Source organism: Chelonia mydas, chromosome 9 (genome assembly GCF_015237465.2).
Source record: "Chelonia mydas isolate rCheMyd1 chromosome 9, rCheMyd1.pri.v2, whole genome shotgun sequence".
Classification (NCBI taxonomy): domain Eukaryota; kingdom Metazoa; phylum Chordata; order Testudines; family Cheloniidae; genus Chelonia; species Chelonia mydas.
The window spans coordinates 11,205,859-11,223,356 of NC_057855.1; the positions used below are offsets into that span (position 1 = coordinate 11,205,859).

Genomic DNA, 17,498 nt, shown 5'->3' on the forward strand with positions numbered 1-17,498 from the left:
CAGGGGGAGAGATTGCCGACTTCCTCCCTGCACTCTCCCATGTTGCTTCCAGCCTCCTGGCTTTATAGAAGTCCCACCTGTTCCTACAGAGGTGAGCTTCCTTCTAATTAGCTCCCTCCCCACAGCCTAAATCTTATGCATTTGCAGCTTAATTGGCTGATTGGGACCACCCCTCTTAATTCAGCTCTTCCAGGGCTGGCATGGAGAGTACACCACATCACAGTACTTAAAAGCTATGACTTTTTGCGGAGAAGGGCATTCCTTTCATTGTGCCAGGGTGTATGGGGCAAAATATTAGAGGACCAGATCCTCAGCTGGCATAACATGCTATAGCTTCACTGAAACCAGTGGAAAAGAAAGAGTGGGATTCAACATAATACTCTAAAGTCTGTCTTCAGATATGCACAGGCCATTGCACCTAAAATCAACAGGAGTGGTTGTGTATGTGCGTCTGAGTCCCACTGTGTCTACTGCTGTATGTGCCTGATGCAACAAAATGATGGTGTCGAATCTCCCTCACATTGTAGGGGCGAAACTATTTTCTTCCGCATTTTCAGATAAAAGCCATTTAGAATGTGCAATAACTCAGCTGTGAGAAAACAGTATGGGATCTGACAGTGTAGAATCACCATTGACTTCAATGGGAACTTCACATGGATAAACGTGGCCTAAAGATATCCAGAATCACTTCGGTTTGTACTGTTGGTGTATTGGCAATAGAAGTACTGTAGTTAGGCCAGTGTTGGATACATGCTGCTGTCTATATGTGTCCATTTATTTAAGCAAGCCATAGGGATATTGCTCTGTGATTCCAATTGCACTTGGGGACATATCATAAAACAACAATTATTATTTTGCAGGCCTGGCAGTTTCTTGGTATAACACAGGCAGAGAATGAAAATGAGCAGGGAGCTATTGTCGCCCTCCAAAGGTAGATGAAGATATTTGAAAAATAATGAATCCCATCAATATTAGTTAATGGATGCCTGTGTGTATGTCATCTCACACTTGTGTTCTGACCTTTTATATTTAATTGGGGGGGTGGGGAATGAGTGGCATACAGAAGAGATGTGCTACCTCTTGTCTCCATAGCATGATTTTGCATTCCTATGGAGTTAATGGCAATATTAAATCTTATATTTAATTAACTAAATGGAAACACAAAAGAAAACCTATGTGTCACAACAAACCTGAATTAGGCACAATGCAAATAAAATGTCTTTTCAATATTCTAGACACTTGATATATTTTCTAAAGGGTTTCTGTCTTAATGAAAATGTTTCCTTAATTGGATGAGGCTCCTCTCAACCACTGAATACTAATTGATGGAGAACATTGCTAGGTTGATGGGAATTTAATGAGCATGCTACACCTGTTAAGTAAATGCTTATTCCTAAATATCAGTGTTATTATTCTGCCTTTATCTGTAGTGAGTGTTGCTGCACTAGATTCCGTTTCCACTTGTAGCCAAGTATACACTCCAAGCTTAATTGCATTAGCTATGTTAACATTCAAGCCAATTTACCTAAGGATACTTCAATTACTGTAACTCATTTATATCTAATGTAATCTTTTCCTTACCTGCACAGAAATCCAAAGGATTCCCTGAAAAAGTTTGTCCCTGATAGGTTGAAATGTACAACAATGCTACTCACAGATACAGTGGACCAGATTCCCCTGTGCATTATGGTGGTGTAAAGCTGGAGAAAGTCTATGGAAGTTCATGGGCTGACTCTGGCTTTACAAAGGTGTAGCTGAAGGCAGAATCTGGCCCAACAGTTCTATTGAAAAGGATGGGCTTTGGTTTCAATCTTCAAAATATCTTTTTACATAGCCAAATGCTTTCTACAACTGCCCACTTCTAGAGTACTCAAAAGTCTTCTATTTGTTTACTCGGCAGGTGCTATTAAAAAAAGGCTTCCTCCCACATTTGCTATGCCCTGCTGATAACAGAAAGTGTGGGGAGTATTAGCTTTTTATTTATATAACACCATAGGCGCAGATGGCACATAACACACACAAACAAGGCAAGTTCCCTGCTCCAAGATCCTGCTATCCTTACTAATGTGAGTGGTTCTTTACGCACACAAGCAGTCCCATGGAAGCCACTAGCACTACTTTTATGAGTAAGGGTTGCAGGATCAGGCCCTGTGTTGGAAGAATTGATGCACTGCATTTTGCTAAATGAAAGTAAGATATTTTTCTTCTCTGTTTAGGTGCTTGCAGCTGCAGCCAAACAACTTAAAAGCTCTAATGGCCTTGGCTGTGAGCTACACTAATACTGGCCATCAACAGGAAGCCTGTGAAGCTTTAAGAAACTGGATAAAGCAAAACCCAAAATACAAATATATAATGAAGAGCAAAAGAGGGTCTCCGGCACTTACCAGGAGAATGTCTGAGCCATCAAAAGAAAGGTAAACCTGGATTAGCATCCTGAAGAAGTTAGGCCCAGATTCTCGGCTTCTAACTTCCATTGATTTCAATGAAGTTTCTCAAATGTACAGTGCGCTGCTCAGATATTTTTAAGTTAGATAGGAACATAAGACCCAAGATCCATCTAGTCCATTATCCTGTCTCTGACAGTGACCAGTACCAGTTGCTTCAGAGGAAAGTGCAAGAGTCCTCCAGTAAGCATCGTGGGAAAATCTTCCCCTTTTTGGGTCTCATTCTGGTCTCTAATAGTTGGAGATTAGTTTAAGCCCTGAAGCATGAGATTTACTATCCCTTCAACAAAATTTATCATTAAATTATAACTCTGGGTGTTTTTGATATCCACATAAATGTCCAATCCCTCTTGGGGAATCTTGCTAAATTCATGGCCACAATGACTCCCCAGTGTCTTCCTAAACAATCCCAATCTTTTAAATCTCTCTTCATGAGAGAGTTTTTCCAGACCCTTGATCAGAGCCCTTCTTTGAACCCCTCTAATCTTGCAATATCTTTTTTTGAGACGGGGTGACCAGTACCGCACACAGTATTCCAGGTGAGGCTGTATCACTGATTTATAGACATTACGATATTCTCCACATTACTGTCCAGAAAGAGTAAGAAAAACAATTCCAGTTAAAGTGATTAAATCATTGGATCAGGAAAATCTTTTTTAAATATGGTACAGTATCCATGCGAACACACACAAGCACATAGTCCATTCAGAACATTTAGAAGTTGTGCGGCCGTTTTAGAAGGTAAACTTTCCCTTTACCACCAGTTCCTATTGTTATTTTGGTAGTCGATCTAAACATTAGATTTCCACTTACATTGGTGGTGAGACGTATCTATTTCTGAACTTTTTAAATACCTTCAGCAACTGCTTCATAGACCCAAAATGCTGGGAAGATTCCATTTAATGCCATTTTGAAATGGGGCGTTATGTTTATTATTATGAACAAGCCCTGCGCTAGCAAGATCATTTTGACTGAGCAACAATAAAATAGGGAACTTCTGTTGAATGATGAAGTGTGTTATATTGGGCTTAATCCAAAGTCTGTGAATTTAGGAATCTAAATTTTGGCATCTGTCTTTGAAATCTTGGCTGTAGATTTCAAAATCTTTATCTAAGACTCTTGAGGATTGACCACCATTTTTGCCAACCTGGTTTCCTTGCTTTAACCCTGAGAGAAGCCCCTAATCCATTTTTTAGGGTGTCAGAGAGAATTGATCCAGCTTCAACAGCTCTTATAGCCCATATTTTAGATATACCTGAGTTTTCAGCAGCTCTTTGGCTTAGTGACAATAAACCTTTGAACTCTAATGGCCAGTTCTCAACCAGAGTTGGAATAAGTCATTACAACAATTGCGCTGAAGATGTCTATTTGCACATGTTTTAGAGGAGTATAAAGACTTGAATTGCTGGCTGTGCAGTAGATGGTGCAGCATTTACAAAGAACTGTAAGATGCAGCGTGGTGTTATTTTTCACCCTTTTCTAGTTCATTACTTGAAGAAGTAAAGGAATTGTACCTGGAGGCAGCTCACCAGAATGGTGAGATGATAGACCCAGACTTGCAAACAGGACTTGGAGTGCTCTTCCATCTGAAGAGAGAATTTAACAGAGCAATAGACGCATTTAATGCTGCCTTAACTGTTCGGCCAGAGGTACCTATTATGATTTTGCATTAAAAAAAAGTATCATTTTACAAGCCACTCTCTTCCTTTCCAACTTGAAGCTGACCAGTATTAATGAGATGTCTCTTCAGCCATTAAAATTTTAATACCTGAAATAGAAATGTTAATTGCAAGAGAGCCCTAATGAGAAACAGATTTATGCATGTCCAATTTTTGGCTGCACACTGATTCATTGGAGTAATTTTATGAAGTTGTCTAGAATCATGAGTCAGATCCTCACATTCCACACCAATTAACAGAGGGTACAAGTATTTTCTGGACTGTTCATTACTTTCGAGGGCCCGGGGAGGTCTCATATCCTTCTGTCTTAAACCAATAGTAGAAAACTCTCATTTTGTTATCAGGACTATTCATTATGGAACCGCCTTGGAGCAACCTTGGCAAATGGGGATCGAAGTGAGGAAGCTGTGGAGGCTTATACTAGAGCATTAGAAATTCAGCCAGGCTTCATTAGGTCCAGATACAATTTGGGAATAAGCTGCATCAACCTAGGAGCTTACAGGTGAGTTATGAAAAGAATATCAACATTTAAAGCCAAAAGTAAGGTGGGCTTCTAAAAACTGAAAAATTATTTTTGAGCTAAAAGTCTATAACATGTATTCTGATCTTTGTTTAATTTAAGATATTGTTATAATGTTTGGATGAATGTAAAGCATTTTGGAAGATGGGATAATATATATGAATATATCTTAATGAGCCACCCTTTCTGCCAATTGACGGTACAATATAATAAAACAATTGAAGAGTATGTTATAAAAAGTTAAGGCCCCAGTTCAGCAAGATACTTAAGCACATAGAATCATAGAATATCAGGGTTGGAAGAGACCTCAGGAGGTCATCTAGTCCAACCCCCTGCTCAAAGCAGGACCAGTCCCCAACTAAATCATCCCAGCCAGGGCTTTGTCAAGCCTGACCTTAAAAAATATCTAAGGAAGGAGATTCCACCACCTCCCTAGGTAACGCATTCCAGTGTTTCACCACCCTCCTAGTGAAAAAGTTATTCCTAATATCCAACCTAAACCTCCCCCACTGCAACTTGAGACCATTACTCCTTGTTCTGTCATCAGCTACCACTGAGAACAGTCTAGATCAATCCTCTTTGGAACCCCCTTTCAGGTAGTTGAAAGCAGCTATCAAATCCCCCCTCATTCTTCTCTTCCACAGACTAAACAATCCCAGTTCCCTCAGCCTCTCCTCATAAGTCATGTGTTCCAGTCCCCTAATCATTTTTGTTGCCCTCCACTGGACTCTTTCCAATTTTTCCACATCCTTCTTGTAGTGTGGGGCCCAAAACTGGACACAGTACTCCAGATGAGGCCTCACCAATGTTGAATAGAGGGGAACAATCACGTCCCTACCTCTCCTCCCAGTTTAGTGTCATCTGCAAACTTCCTGAGGGTGCAATCCACACCATCCTCCAGATCATTTATGAAGATATTGAATAAAATCGGCCCGAGGACCGACCCTTGGGGCACTCCACTTGATACCGGCTGCCAACTAGACATGGAGACATTGATCACTACCCGTTGAGCCCGACAATCTAGCCAACTTTCTATCCACCTTATAGTCCATTCATCCAGCCCATACTTTAACTTGCTGGCAAGAATACTGTGGGAGACCGTGTCAAAAGCTTTGCTAAAGGAGACTCAATGGACTAATCATGTGCTTAAAGTTAGGCATGTGCTTAAGCGCTTTGTTGAATCAGGGCCTACGATCCAAATATCTCAATTTGTCAGAACAAATGTTATAAGGCAACAAAGACAGAGCACTGGGCTGGGAGTCAGGAGACCCTGGTTTCAGAGCTGATTGCGGGAAAAAGTTCCCCATGAATAATTTCAACAAAAATGAAAAATTTTGTTTTTCATCTAAATTTTTCTCTGACCTTTTTGGAGTTTTTGTAAAAAAGAAAAATGAAAGTTTGGGGAAAAAATATTCTTCAGTTGCAGAAAGTAGAAACTATTAATCAAAAACTGACATTTCACTTGAAAATGGCTACTTGTCAGAAAGAAAATTTCCATTGGAAAAACTTTAATGGAAAAATTTTGACCAGCTCTCCTGAGGTCATTTCTGGCTCTTCCACTGAGCTTCTGTGTTTCCTTGGGCAAATCCCTTGATCTCTCAGACTCATTTTACCATTTAAAATGAGAACAACATTACTTACCCTCCTTTGCAGAGTGTTTTGCAATCTATGGATGAAAAGCACTAAGTATCAGTTGAGAATTTCAAAGCAGTGCAAGTGATTTTATCTTCCATGAAACTTAAAATCAATAGAAATATTTCTGTACTTAAAAAAATCAAATGAAAACAGTTGATTTTAAAACATTAAATGTTTCTTTGCAATGTGTGAAACACTAATAATGCAGCACCGTGAATATGAAAGTGAAAATTAAAATGACTATTGATTTGCATTGCCCAAACTGAACAAAATGTGAAGTAAACATTTATTATAATTACTATATTTTTCATCACTAATGAGACATAACATGCTGTATCAAGCTGGCAAACTGGGTGATTCCAATGGCTAGCAACACTATTCCTCTACCCACAAGGATGAAATTAAAAAAAAACAAAGAAATGCAGATGCCCACTTGAAATGGTTCAATCTACGTGTTAGTTTTAAGTCTTGTTTATACATGAAAAATTAAACCAGAATAAAGTAGGGTGTGAATTTTAAGGGGATTAACTATTCCTGATTAACTCCATATGTGGACACTCTTATTCCAGAATAATAGTACCTAATTCCAAAGTGGATTTCTCTAATTTGGAATAAGGCTCTCTTATTCCAGAATAAGAACATCCACACGTGCAGTTAATCAGGAATAATTACTCCAGAATAACTCCCCATCTAGACAAGCCCTTACTAGGGAAGGGATGTCTTAACAGAATGGTACAGTACCTAATTTTCTGTAACACCTACACACTCAGTGCAGACAGCTTTCAAAACAGTGATTTCGGGCCAGATCCTGCAGTATGTTCAAAGGCAAAACTCACAGAGCTTCAGTATGTTGCCAAACCAACCATTCAAAAATCATGAGTCAGATGCCAAAAAAAATCAGATTAAAAAAAAAAAAGACACGTTGGGTTCTATTTGTTTGTCTTCTGGTTTTTGAGCCTTTAGGTCTACTAAGTTCCTTTTAGTAATTATTCCAGGAGGAAGCCAAACAGTTTGGTGTATTTCCTGGAAATAAAGTCCCACATACCCATTTACCATTAAATGCATATTCCAGGCACTTGGTTTATTTGAAAGTGGGGGTTTTCCCCTTTAGTGGCTCATTTTCCACGCTTGCCATCAAAATGCCTAGCCACTGGACTGGTGTGCCAGCAGCCAGCCTTGTTCGCTTCTATCTTAGGGTTTTATATGGCCCCCATCAGCACAGTCTCCAAGCACCTCAAGGTCATAAAGTATTTATCCTCACAACACCCTTGTGAAAGGAGGAAGTGCTATTATCTCAGTTTACAGAAGGGCAACTGAGGTCCAGAGAGACTAAGTGACTCACCCAGAAAATCTGTGATGGAGCAGAGAATTGAACTTGGGTCTCCCAAGTCAGTTCTCAAACAACTGGACCATCCATACATGCCTATCAGATCATAAGACAGGATAGTCTCTCTCCATAAACCCCTTTCCTGTAAGTCTATGGCTCAATACACATTTCATACCCGGATCAGGTTCTCTGTGTCAATCAAGGGTAAAATCAAGGGTAAAATCCAGGTCTGTGTAAAAAGAGTCCCAAGTGTCAACAATACAATTAAGATAACAAGGCACGTGTATAATGGAATTCATAACCACACTAAGGAGAATTTCCCCAGGCACTTGAGTAGGTTCATCTCTGCATCACTATACAAGTGCAGCCTTTTTGATACATAACAATGAAGTCTTGCAGCAACACTTTTGTCCGGAATTGTTAAAGGCAGATCAAGCAAGAATACTACAAAGAGATCGTGGTCTCCCATGTTGTCAGATAATGTGTTTGATTTTACTGTAATGCCTTAGAAGGAAGACAAAATATACTTTATTTTTTAAACAAAAGAGATTATGTTGTAATATGTGGATGTTGCCTTTCTTTCCTCCCCACACAGAGAGGCTGTCAGCAATTTTCTCACTGCTCTCAGTTTGCAAAGAAAGAGCAGGAATCAACAGCAGGTTCCCCAGCCGGAAATTTCAGGCAATATCTGGGCAGCTCTCAGAATCGCTCTGTCTATGATGGACCAGCCAGAACTATTTCAAGCAGCTAATTTGGGTGATCTGGATGTTCTGTTAAGAGCTTTTAATCTAGAGCCATAAAAAAAAAGCAGCCACGTCACGAAGATGTATTAGGAAATGCAAAACTCTTTCATTACCAGTTTCAAAATGATTACGGACACTTTCCAAAAGATCCTGGGCCGTAGAACACTAGGGGAAGTTCTACCAGACATCAGCCAATTCCTGGAAATCTTCAAAAGCACAAAACTTTGTAAATACTATTGAACTCAAATGAAGGATTAAAATGAACAGCAGCTAATCTGACAAAGACCTGACCTAGATGAAGCAGTCATACCCGAAGAACCTTCATCCCATGCAAGATATGCATATATATATACACTCACACCTATACAGAAAAAATACATTTAAGACGAAACCTAATAATCCTTGTTGCACATTAGAGTGGGAAGCAGCACATCCAAGGAACCTTATTGCTCATTGCACTAAATTGACACTGCATGCCCCTACAATGTGGAGTCCCTATACTTTTGTTTGTTTGTTGGCCATTCTCTTCAAAGTCCTACTTCCACATAGCTCTGACAGAAGGTACATGTACAGTAGATATATTTTGTGGTGAATATATTAGCTTGCAATCAATGAGGGCTTTGTTTGTAAAGGTACCTTGTTTCAATTTTACTTTTGGACCTAATTCACAGGCCCTCGGAGATGGAATTCAGGAGGAATTCTGCACATGGAAGATTTACAGTGTTAGGCCCTTTATTTACTAGAGGGATGAGCTTTGTAAGCAGAAGCAGTAATTTGTACTAGAATTTTTGTTGTTTGTACCAATTACGGCCCCAATCCTGCAAAGAGCAGGATTCTGCCTATATGGAGGTCCTGGTAGGTTTCAGGCCTGTGTATGTGCATAAGCACTTTAATCTTTTGTAAATGTATGCTGTGCTTTTATTTATTTTTAAAGTAGGAACAAAAGATTTAATGAGATACATATATAGCCTTGTTGGCATAAAGGACCAAATATAACTTCTTGACACTAGATAGAGAGCTTTCCAAATCCTAGTGTTAAAAATGCAAATAGGGTATCAGTTATAATCTCAAGTGAATAGAATATTTATTATGCATGTACCAGTAGTTTCACACACACACAAAAATACAGATTAACTGGAGGTAAATGTCATCTTAGAAAATAAATGAATCTCTTCCTTCAGCTTTCCACAGAAACTAAAGAAGAATCTGTTTAGGAGCAGATGTCTACAGACCATACTCTGGGGGAAAACTTCCACTGAAGTGAAAAGATTTGCCTGAATAAGGACTGCAGGACAGGGGCTATAGAGGTTGATCCTGCTCTCACTGAAATCAATGGCAAAACTCTGATTGACCTCAATGGTTGCAGAATCAAGACTTTAGTTTTCATTAGTCTTTAAAGCTCCTAAAATAAAGCCTGCACCTACACGGTTCCAAATGCTTCCTATGAAGTACTGAGCACCTTCAACTCTGACTTCAGAATGAGTTTTTCAGCACATATTAGGGGTTGGGTACAATGCACATGTATAGCACAAAGGGAATCCATCCATCCAAGACAGATCTATAGAGTTGTACAGAGTTAATTTTCAAGTATTGTGGTTTAGGGTTTGGGTTTTTTTAGTACTTTCTCTAAATAGTGAAAAACATTTTTACATTAAAGATATACTGTGTTGGTTTGTGTTTAGGAATGGACAGGACAGGGTAGCTATTGCAGGTGAAAGCGGAAAAAGTAGCACAGTCCCTTTAAATGACATTTTACCCTCCCCCCGCTCCCAAAGAGCTGTATCAAAAAAGCCACTGCACAGATTGTAGGGCAAGGGGTCTATTTCATTAGTACAAATAAAAATTTTCTTGCAATTGTCTCTTATTTTGAGCAACCACTTAAAGGAAAACACCTTGTTTAGCTATGCCAGAAGGAGGACATTGGATGTGGTTTAATTAGGGCACAATTTTATTCTTAAATGTCTGGGAATACCCCGCAGATAAAAGTGTACGGTGCAGGGGATTCCATAAACATTTCAATATATACCCCACAGGGTTTCCATCAGCCCTGCCCCTTACCCATCCTGGTCCCCACCCAAGCTGCTGCTGGGACCTCACCATTCCCCCCACACACCTCGAATGAGGGTGGGGGGAGGCTATGAAGGAGGAGAGGTCGGCTCCCTGACGTACCAGTCATAAGAGCCCTGAAACCCCCACCCTGTTTCTACTCCTTTAAGGAATACCTCCTTTAAATCCCTGACCGATCCATTTTATTTCACCACTGTATCCCTTCCCTATAGAGTACTTGCACTGGGGACATCTGCCCAATGTTTACATAATGAGTTGTAACACCATTCTTCTTTCATGTTTGCTCAGCTAAGCCCCCCTGAACCTGCAGTGGCAGTGGTCCACAAACTGTGGGGCGTGCCCCCTAGAGGGGCACCGAGGAACATCTGGGAGGTGGCAGGGCTCTGGCCAGGTCCCACGGGTGGGGGGAGGGAGCACCACCCTGCCCTGCTCTGCCCCCTGTTCCGCTTTGGCCCCTCCCCTGCTCCTGACCTGGGGAGCATGGACACATTCCATTATTGGTAAGTGGGGGGCGAGAGGAAAAGTTGGGGTACCACTGTGCTATAGGAAAGGTGAAAAAAACACTTCACCTTGGCCAATCTGGGAGTGAGGGGCAAATTCCTTTGCAGACACCCACCTGAGAAAGGAGTGACTAGCGCAATGCCCACAGGGGATCCTGACAAAACCCAGTATTTCACTATTTCCATGAGTGGGAGGGTAGGTGCTCCTCTGCTTGGTTCAGATAAAAGAGGACTTTTCTTGCACCGGCATGGACCTATATAGTCCCCCACCTCTTTCAGTCACTGGGGGGAGGGGGTAAGTTAGCTGACCTGATCTGTGGCAGCAGCTGAAAATAACTGGCTGGGTTTCTAGCCCTTAAAGGGGCACGCACCTTTTCCAACAAGCCAGACAACAGTCCCCACTGCTTCATGTGCAGTGAGATCATTATCTGATATTGTAATCACAAAGTCAGTAACTAAAAATCATCAGTTAAGAATGTATCATTAAAATAACAGCCCCACACAGAGGCGCACCACAGAATGGAGAAATGCTGAAACAGGGGCAGGTATTTGTAAATAAATAAGGGTATAACAACTGACAACTGCAGTTTTCCTTTAAGCAGGGAATACCAAATGCTGGCTGGGAAATTTCATTTTAGCTGAAGTAGGCTTGCTATATTCATATCAGCTGACAACAGTTTGCTCTTTTGCTTTGACAGTGATGTATGATGACAATTCTCAGCTATCAATGAGGCAGAGCAGCGGGTGTCCTGCAATTGAAATCTGGAAAGTGTGGGGTTTTTTGGGTGGTAAGAAAGGAAGGAGGCAGCTCTGGATAGAGGCAACAGAGCAAAGGCATAAAAGCTCAGATCTAGCTTTTTGCTCTCCCATCACACAAGTTCTTTCAGAACATCTCTGTGCAGATAATTATATTACTACAAATCTGGTAAATCTAGCCCTGCTAAAGTTTTATTTTTATGCCATCCAAAACAACAATTTAACTGCCTGAATTTTCACAGATAAAATGACAAGGTTGATTTTCAAGACTGACAGTAGTTCACAATACCTCTGGTTTTGGACCATCTATTAGTAGAGTGGATACTATATTAGCTTGTTTTTAAATGTAGGGTCCTGGGTACACCCCATGATCACCACCACCGAAAAAGGAGGAGGAAAAGCAGATGTCTACTGATTTAACAGGGGAGACATAGCTCAAATCTGTATTCCCCTGTTTATATACACACACACAATTGACATTGAAGAGACTTGCATGCACAAATCTAGAGAAACCAAACCTGCCTCCCATAGGCATGTAAGGACCCCAAATTAGCAGAAGCACTGCAGTTCTGCCGTACATGGGGGTTATAGGCTACTGAGTGACCAGCTAAGGGAATTGAATGGCCCACTGAGCTGCTCCTAAAAGGCTTAGCCCCATGAATGATCTCCAGTTGCGTATGGCCAGTGGATGACTAACTGCATAGATTCACTGTCCAAAACTGTGTAGGTGTTGGGAGTAAATTGAAGCAGGAATAAATGCTATCACAGCACATGGATTGTAGTAGTAGCCACAGAGCAGTAGAATTGGCACTCCATGCCCTGCCAATAGAGTGTTTGGGGGAAGGGACACAAAGAATATTCAGGCTGTTTACTCAGATTTTGCATTTGGGCCTTAATACCACAGAACATGGTGAGTAGGGAAATAGAGGGGGAAACTGGAACTACCAGAAAACAAAGGGAAGCTCCACAGAAAACATATGAGAGATCAAGTAAAGGAGTAAGAAAGGGAATGGGGGGAAAAGATACGCAGAAATATACACAGAGTTTAGGCAAATCACAGCCTCCTTGGGTCCCTCATTTACCCCCTGGTGTGAAAAGGGGGACATAATTCTCATCCACCTTTGTGCTCTCTCCAGAAAAAAAGCACTAGGAGTGCAAAGTATTCTGTTATCATGCTGCCTATTTGGTCTGTTGTGGGGCAGTTCAACAGTTGGGTCAATTCTGAGAAAGCTAAAAATAATTGTGGAGTGTGCAGTGAGCTCAGCTGCAACACAAAATAGCAATTTCACACTGTGACCATTGCCTCTCTCAGCAGGATGGAAAAGGCAACCTAAGACACCTTAGGGACAGGGTCAAGAAACTGGCATCTAGCCAAAATGGCACTGCTTCTTTGGTTTTTCTTAATCCCACTTTCCTGCTTTCCATTCTCATTACTCTCCTGTTTCTCCAAAAGAGATTTGTAACCTAGCTAGGTAATTAATTTATTCTAAGGTTTGGAGTCTTATATAATGTGTATTTCATGTCATTTAAACCACATTCCCGGTTGCAGAGCCCTTAGGACAGTGGTTCTCAAACAGAGTCTGGGGTCCACTGGGGGTCCGTGAGCAGGTTTCAGGGGGTCTGCCAAGCAGGGCTGGCATTAGATCTGCTGGGGCCCAGGGCAGAAATCCAAAGCCCCCACCACCTGGGGCTGAAGCCTGGGGCTCCAAGTCCTGCCTCCCAGGGCTGAAGCTGAAGCCCGAGCAACTTAGCTTTCTAGGGCCCCCTGTGGAATGGGGCACTGGGCAATTGCCCAGCTTCCTACCCCCTAATGCTGGCTCTAGCTTTTAGATGCAGAAAAACAGTTGTTGTGGCACAGGTGGCCATGGAGTTTTTATAGCATGTTTGGGGTCCTCAGAAAGAAAAGGTTGAGAACCCCTGCTTTAGGGTATTGGTGACCTTACGCCAGATCTGCTCTGACAAGGTGCTGAACACCCTCAAATCCTGTTGTCTTCAATGGGAGTCAAGGGTGCACACTGTTTTGCAGGATCAGATCTAGTGCATGTATTCAGGTACTGACCCAGGGCTGGATTGTGATACCCTTGCTCATTCTATGTTACGCTATGAGTAGCCCCACTGGAGTCAATGGGAATATTGTGGAGTACAATTACTCAGTGAGAGTAAGGGGCTCCTTTCTAGTTATGTCTATACATTGCAATGACTCCAAAACACTTTGAACAGGGTCTCTTGTGTACTCAAGTTGATGTGCAGTTATCTTCAGTGGATGCCCTTTCTCAGTAGAAACGCAAACATAGTATTTTATGTAAAAAGTTATTAACACTTGTTTTTGAACCAACCCCATTTTTTCCTGTTTCTTTTATCCTCTCTCCCCATCAAGAAACTATTTTTATGTCCAGTTAAAAATTAAATTGAGGTTTCAAACAAATCTCTCTGTGTCTTAATTAATAGTGTTTTCTTTCGATGGGGTTAGATAAAAGGTTTGTAAAAATGTGAATTTATTTTCTTTTAAAGAAATGCGTAGCCTCAGGTACAAAAATATTGCATGGAACAGTATTCACATATGAACATACCAAAATATTAACCCAAAGCATGCAAGATACATAATTTGAATGTAAATTTACAGACTGCATGATTAAAGCTCAAACACAGGTGATTTTTAACTATTAATTTCTGTAATGGGCTATTTTGAATGGGATTTTAAAAAGTATTGGTCCAGCTCTAAAATGGGAGATTTACTGTTGACATAAGTGGGGGCAGAATTAGACCAATGCTGACCATTTTTGAAAATCCTATCCTTATAGCTTACTTTGCACTGTAGATTTCACATTTGCTTTTAATATTTATTATATTAATTGTAGAAATCCTTGGTATAAGGTTTTTGCAGCCGTGTCTTTGAGATATTGATCTTTACAAGTGTTAAAGAACCGTGAGACTGGGGGATGGCCTACCCCTCTCGAAAACTGGCAGTTTGGATTTTCAGATTCAGATTTTAAGCTTTTCTTGACAGACTTAGAACAGATGCCACTAAACCAGAGCATCTGATTCCCAGAACCATCTCAAAGCAGACAGTAACCATCATGACTTACTGCTATTGTGGCCATAATTTTCAAATGTAGCCACTTAAATCCGTGGAAGTTAATTTTCAGGCACCCAGTTTGAGAGACATAGGCCCTGAATTTCAGAGGTGCAGAGTTTCTGCAGCTGCCATTGACTTCAACTAAAGTTGTGGGCACTCAGCATTACTGAAATCTCAAACCTCAAGGCTGGACACTCAGAAATAATGGCCCCTTTGGAAAAATTGGACCTATATGTCACACAGAAAGACAGTGACTAACACTGACTGATTAGATAGGTGATCTTACTACCATTTATAGTACACGGATATCCATACCACAACACAACTGGCACTAACTGACTGCCTGACTGGCAGCCACAATAGAGATGTCAAGAACTAAGGTCCCAGTCCAATCCCCATTGGAGCCAATGAGAACTAGATTGGACCATAAAGTAGCCCTGGAGCCATCTCACTCCAGGTCCATCTAAGAAATGTTTATAAGATATAAACGAGTCACATGGGAACAAAGATTCTCATGGATACACCGTACAGTATTAACTACTCTTCAAATAACATCTAGGCTGGAAATAAAATACCTTATTATAGCCCTCTTCTACTCTCTTTTTCATTGGAAAGAGAAAATATATTGGGGACAGAGAGCTGCATGCTCTCAGAGAAAACATTCTAGAAGAAATGCAAGTTAGTTACCTTCTTAGTTAGCTGATCAAATATGGACAATATGAAAAAAGAACATGTGACAACATTAAAAAGGAGGAAGATTACAGGGTCTGAACACAGAATAGCAATAACTGCTGGGGGAGAGGAGATGGAGGAAGAATCAGAAGGAATCTGAAGTTTACTAAAGTAGGCCCTGATCCTCCAAAAGCTCTCACATGCAAGCAGTCCCACTGAGCGAGCTTGCCAGGTGAAGACCTTCATATGCTTTGATCTCCCCTGCCCCCGCTCCCCACCTCTTTTGCAGAATTTGTCATTTACATTGGCAGAAAAATATCCTTAAGTTCGCAGCCTTTTTAATATCAGTACTCTATTGTAAATTTAGAAAAATCAAAATGTTTATATATATATATTTTATATATCTGAGTACAACATATCTAGACTAAACTAAAAATATATTGTTCTGAAAGACATTCTGTGCTGCTTCTGCCATATGCTGCATACCGTTTTTTAAAAGTCCTTACATCTTGCACCAGGTTTTGGCTTTATTTTTAAGCCAATTTATGGCAGACAGGAAAGAAGAGATTATAAGGTCTGTTCATAGTTACACCTGGACAACCACAATGACTTCACAAATGCCATGATCCAGCAAAGACTTATATGCATACTCAACTTTCTACACTGTAGACCCATGGTTAAGTACACATGTAAGCCTTAGAAGGATTGGGGCGTAAAGATACAAAGGTGTGAACTAAGGCCGAATTTAACCCTATATTTGAATATTTACATTCTGTTTCAAATTGACCCAGACTGAGCAATCTGTGTCTATATATAACTATGGGGTGACAGGTTAGTCTCTCACAATAGGTAACTTTGCCTCTGTATACTCAGTGCATTACTAGCCGTGAATAAATATTAAAACACAGAGCTGTAGTTTACTGATGCTTCAGTTTGATGTTCTCTTGCACTGCTCTTTAAAATAAACTGCTTCCTTAAAAATGAACTGTATGTATATTGATGTGTTTAATTTATTAAGCGTATAGATTTCAATTTGCAGAGCACCACAGTTAATGTAGTATTTTTGTACTGTGTTGGAAGCATGCCTTCCTGTGATTCTTTTCCACATATTAAATTGTATTTATAATTGTGCAATTTTTAAATATGTTTTAAAATAAACTTTGTCTGTGGCTTCAAATACTTGACAGATTTCTTGTGCAGTTGAAGATGGGCTTTGGTTGTTACTGCTTAAAATTAAATGGGGAACTTTCTTCTCAGAGCAGATTCATAAATAACTTTTTTTTTCTTTTAAATCTGAGGTTTTCATTCCTAGCTATTTGAAAGCAGAGATGTGTTTCTGTGCTTAAAGTTCAGACAAGACAAGGTTGCTTTGTTCATCACAGATCTGATCCAAAGTCCATTGAAGTCAATGGGAGTTTCTCCAACTGATTCAGTAGCCTTTCGACCAGCTCCCATACGGTTAGAAAAACAAAACGAAACACAAATGAACAATGCTTTAAAACAGGAAACCCTTAATACTTACAATGCAACTGTAAAATATCATTAAAATAAAGATAAATGGCCTGATTCTCCTCCCCATTTTCCTTGCTGTAAATCAGGAGTAATTCCATTAAAGTCCATGGAATTAACTAGTGCAGGGCCATTTTAAGTGACAGGGGAATTGGGCCACATCTACTTAGGGGGCAGATCCTCAGCTCATGTAAACTGTTATAGCTCCTCTGAAGTTAATAGAACAATGACATTTACACCAGCCGAGCATCTGCTCTCAGGCATTTTCTATCCCCTCAGAATTGCAGGTGTATTGAAATATTCTCTGAGTTTTTCATTGGAATCATGGAAGTTGTATCTTCAGGAAACTCTAAAGAATTAAGAATATTATGTCACAGGATCTTTGGAAAAATAATCGGTAGGGGTTTTAGTGATTAAAAGTCTTCCACAAGGAAGATGCCTATATATTTAGAATAAACTTGTCAAACAAACTGTAGAATACAGATGCGGGGAATTCAGATTTCAGAATTCTGTTCTTCAAAATGTCCCTGTTTGTGAAATTAACAACTGATTGTCATCATAATAATATGC

General features: G+C 40.3%; 1 protein-coding gene across 3 annotated transcripts in view; it reads left to right on the plus strand.

Annotated features, from left to right (window-relative positions):
• PEX5L (peroxisomal biogenesis factor 5 like) overlaps positions 1–16,588 on the plus strand; it is a 168,257-nt gene extending 151,669 nt beyond the window's left edge. For all 3 annotated transcript variants that reach the window (XM_007059074.3, XM_043522797.1, XM_043522798.1), the window contains 5 exons: positions 861–931; positions 2,217–2,414; positions 3,928–4,093; positions 4,468–4,625; positions 8,201–16,588. In XM_007059074.3, coding sequence (XP_007059136.3) covers positions 861–931; positions 2,217–2,414; positions 3,928–4,093; positions 4,468–4,625; positions 8,201–8,405 — 798 coding nt within the window. In that variant the 3' untranslated portion in view covers positions 8,406–16,588. The remainder of the gene's footprint in view (positions 1–860; positions 932–2,216; positions 2,415–3,927; positions 4,094–4,467; positions 4,626–8,200) is intronic.
• The last annotated feature ends 910 nt before the right edge of the window (positions 16,589–17,498 follow it).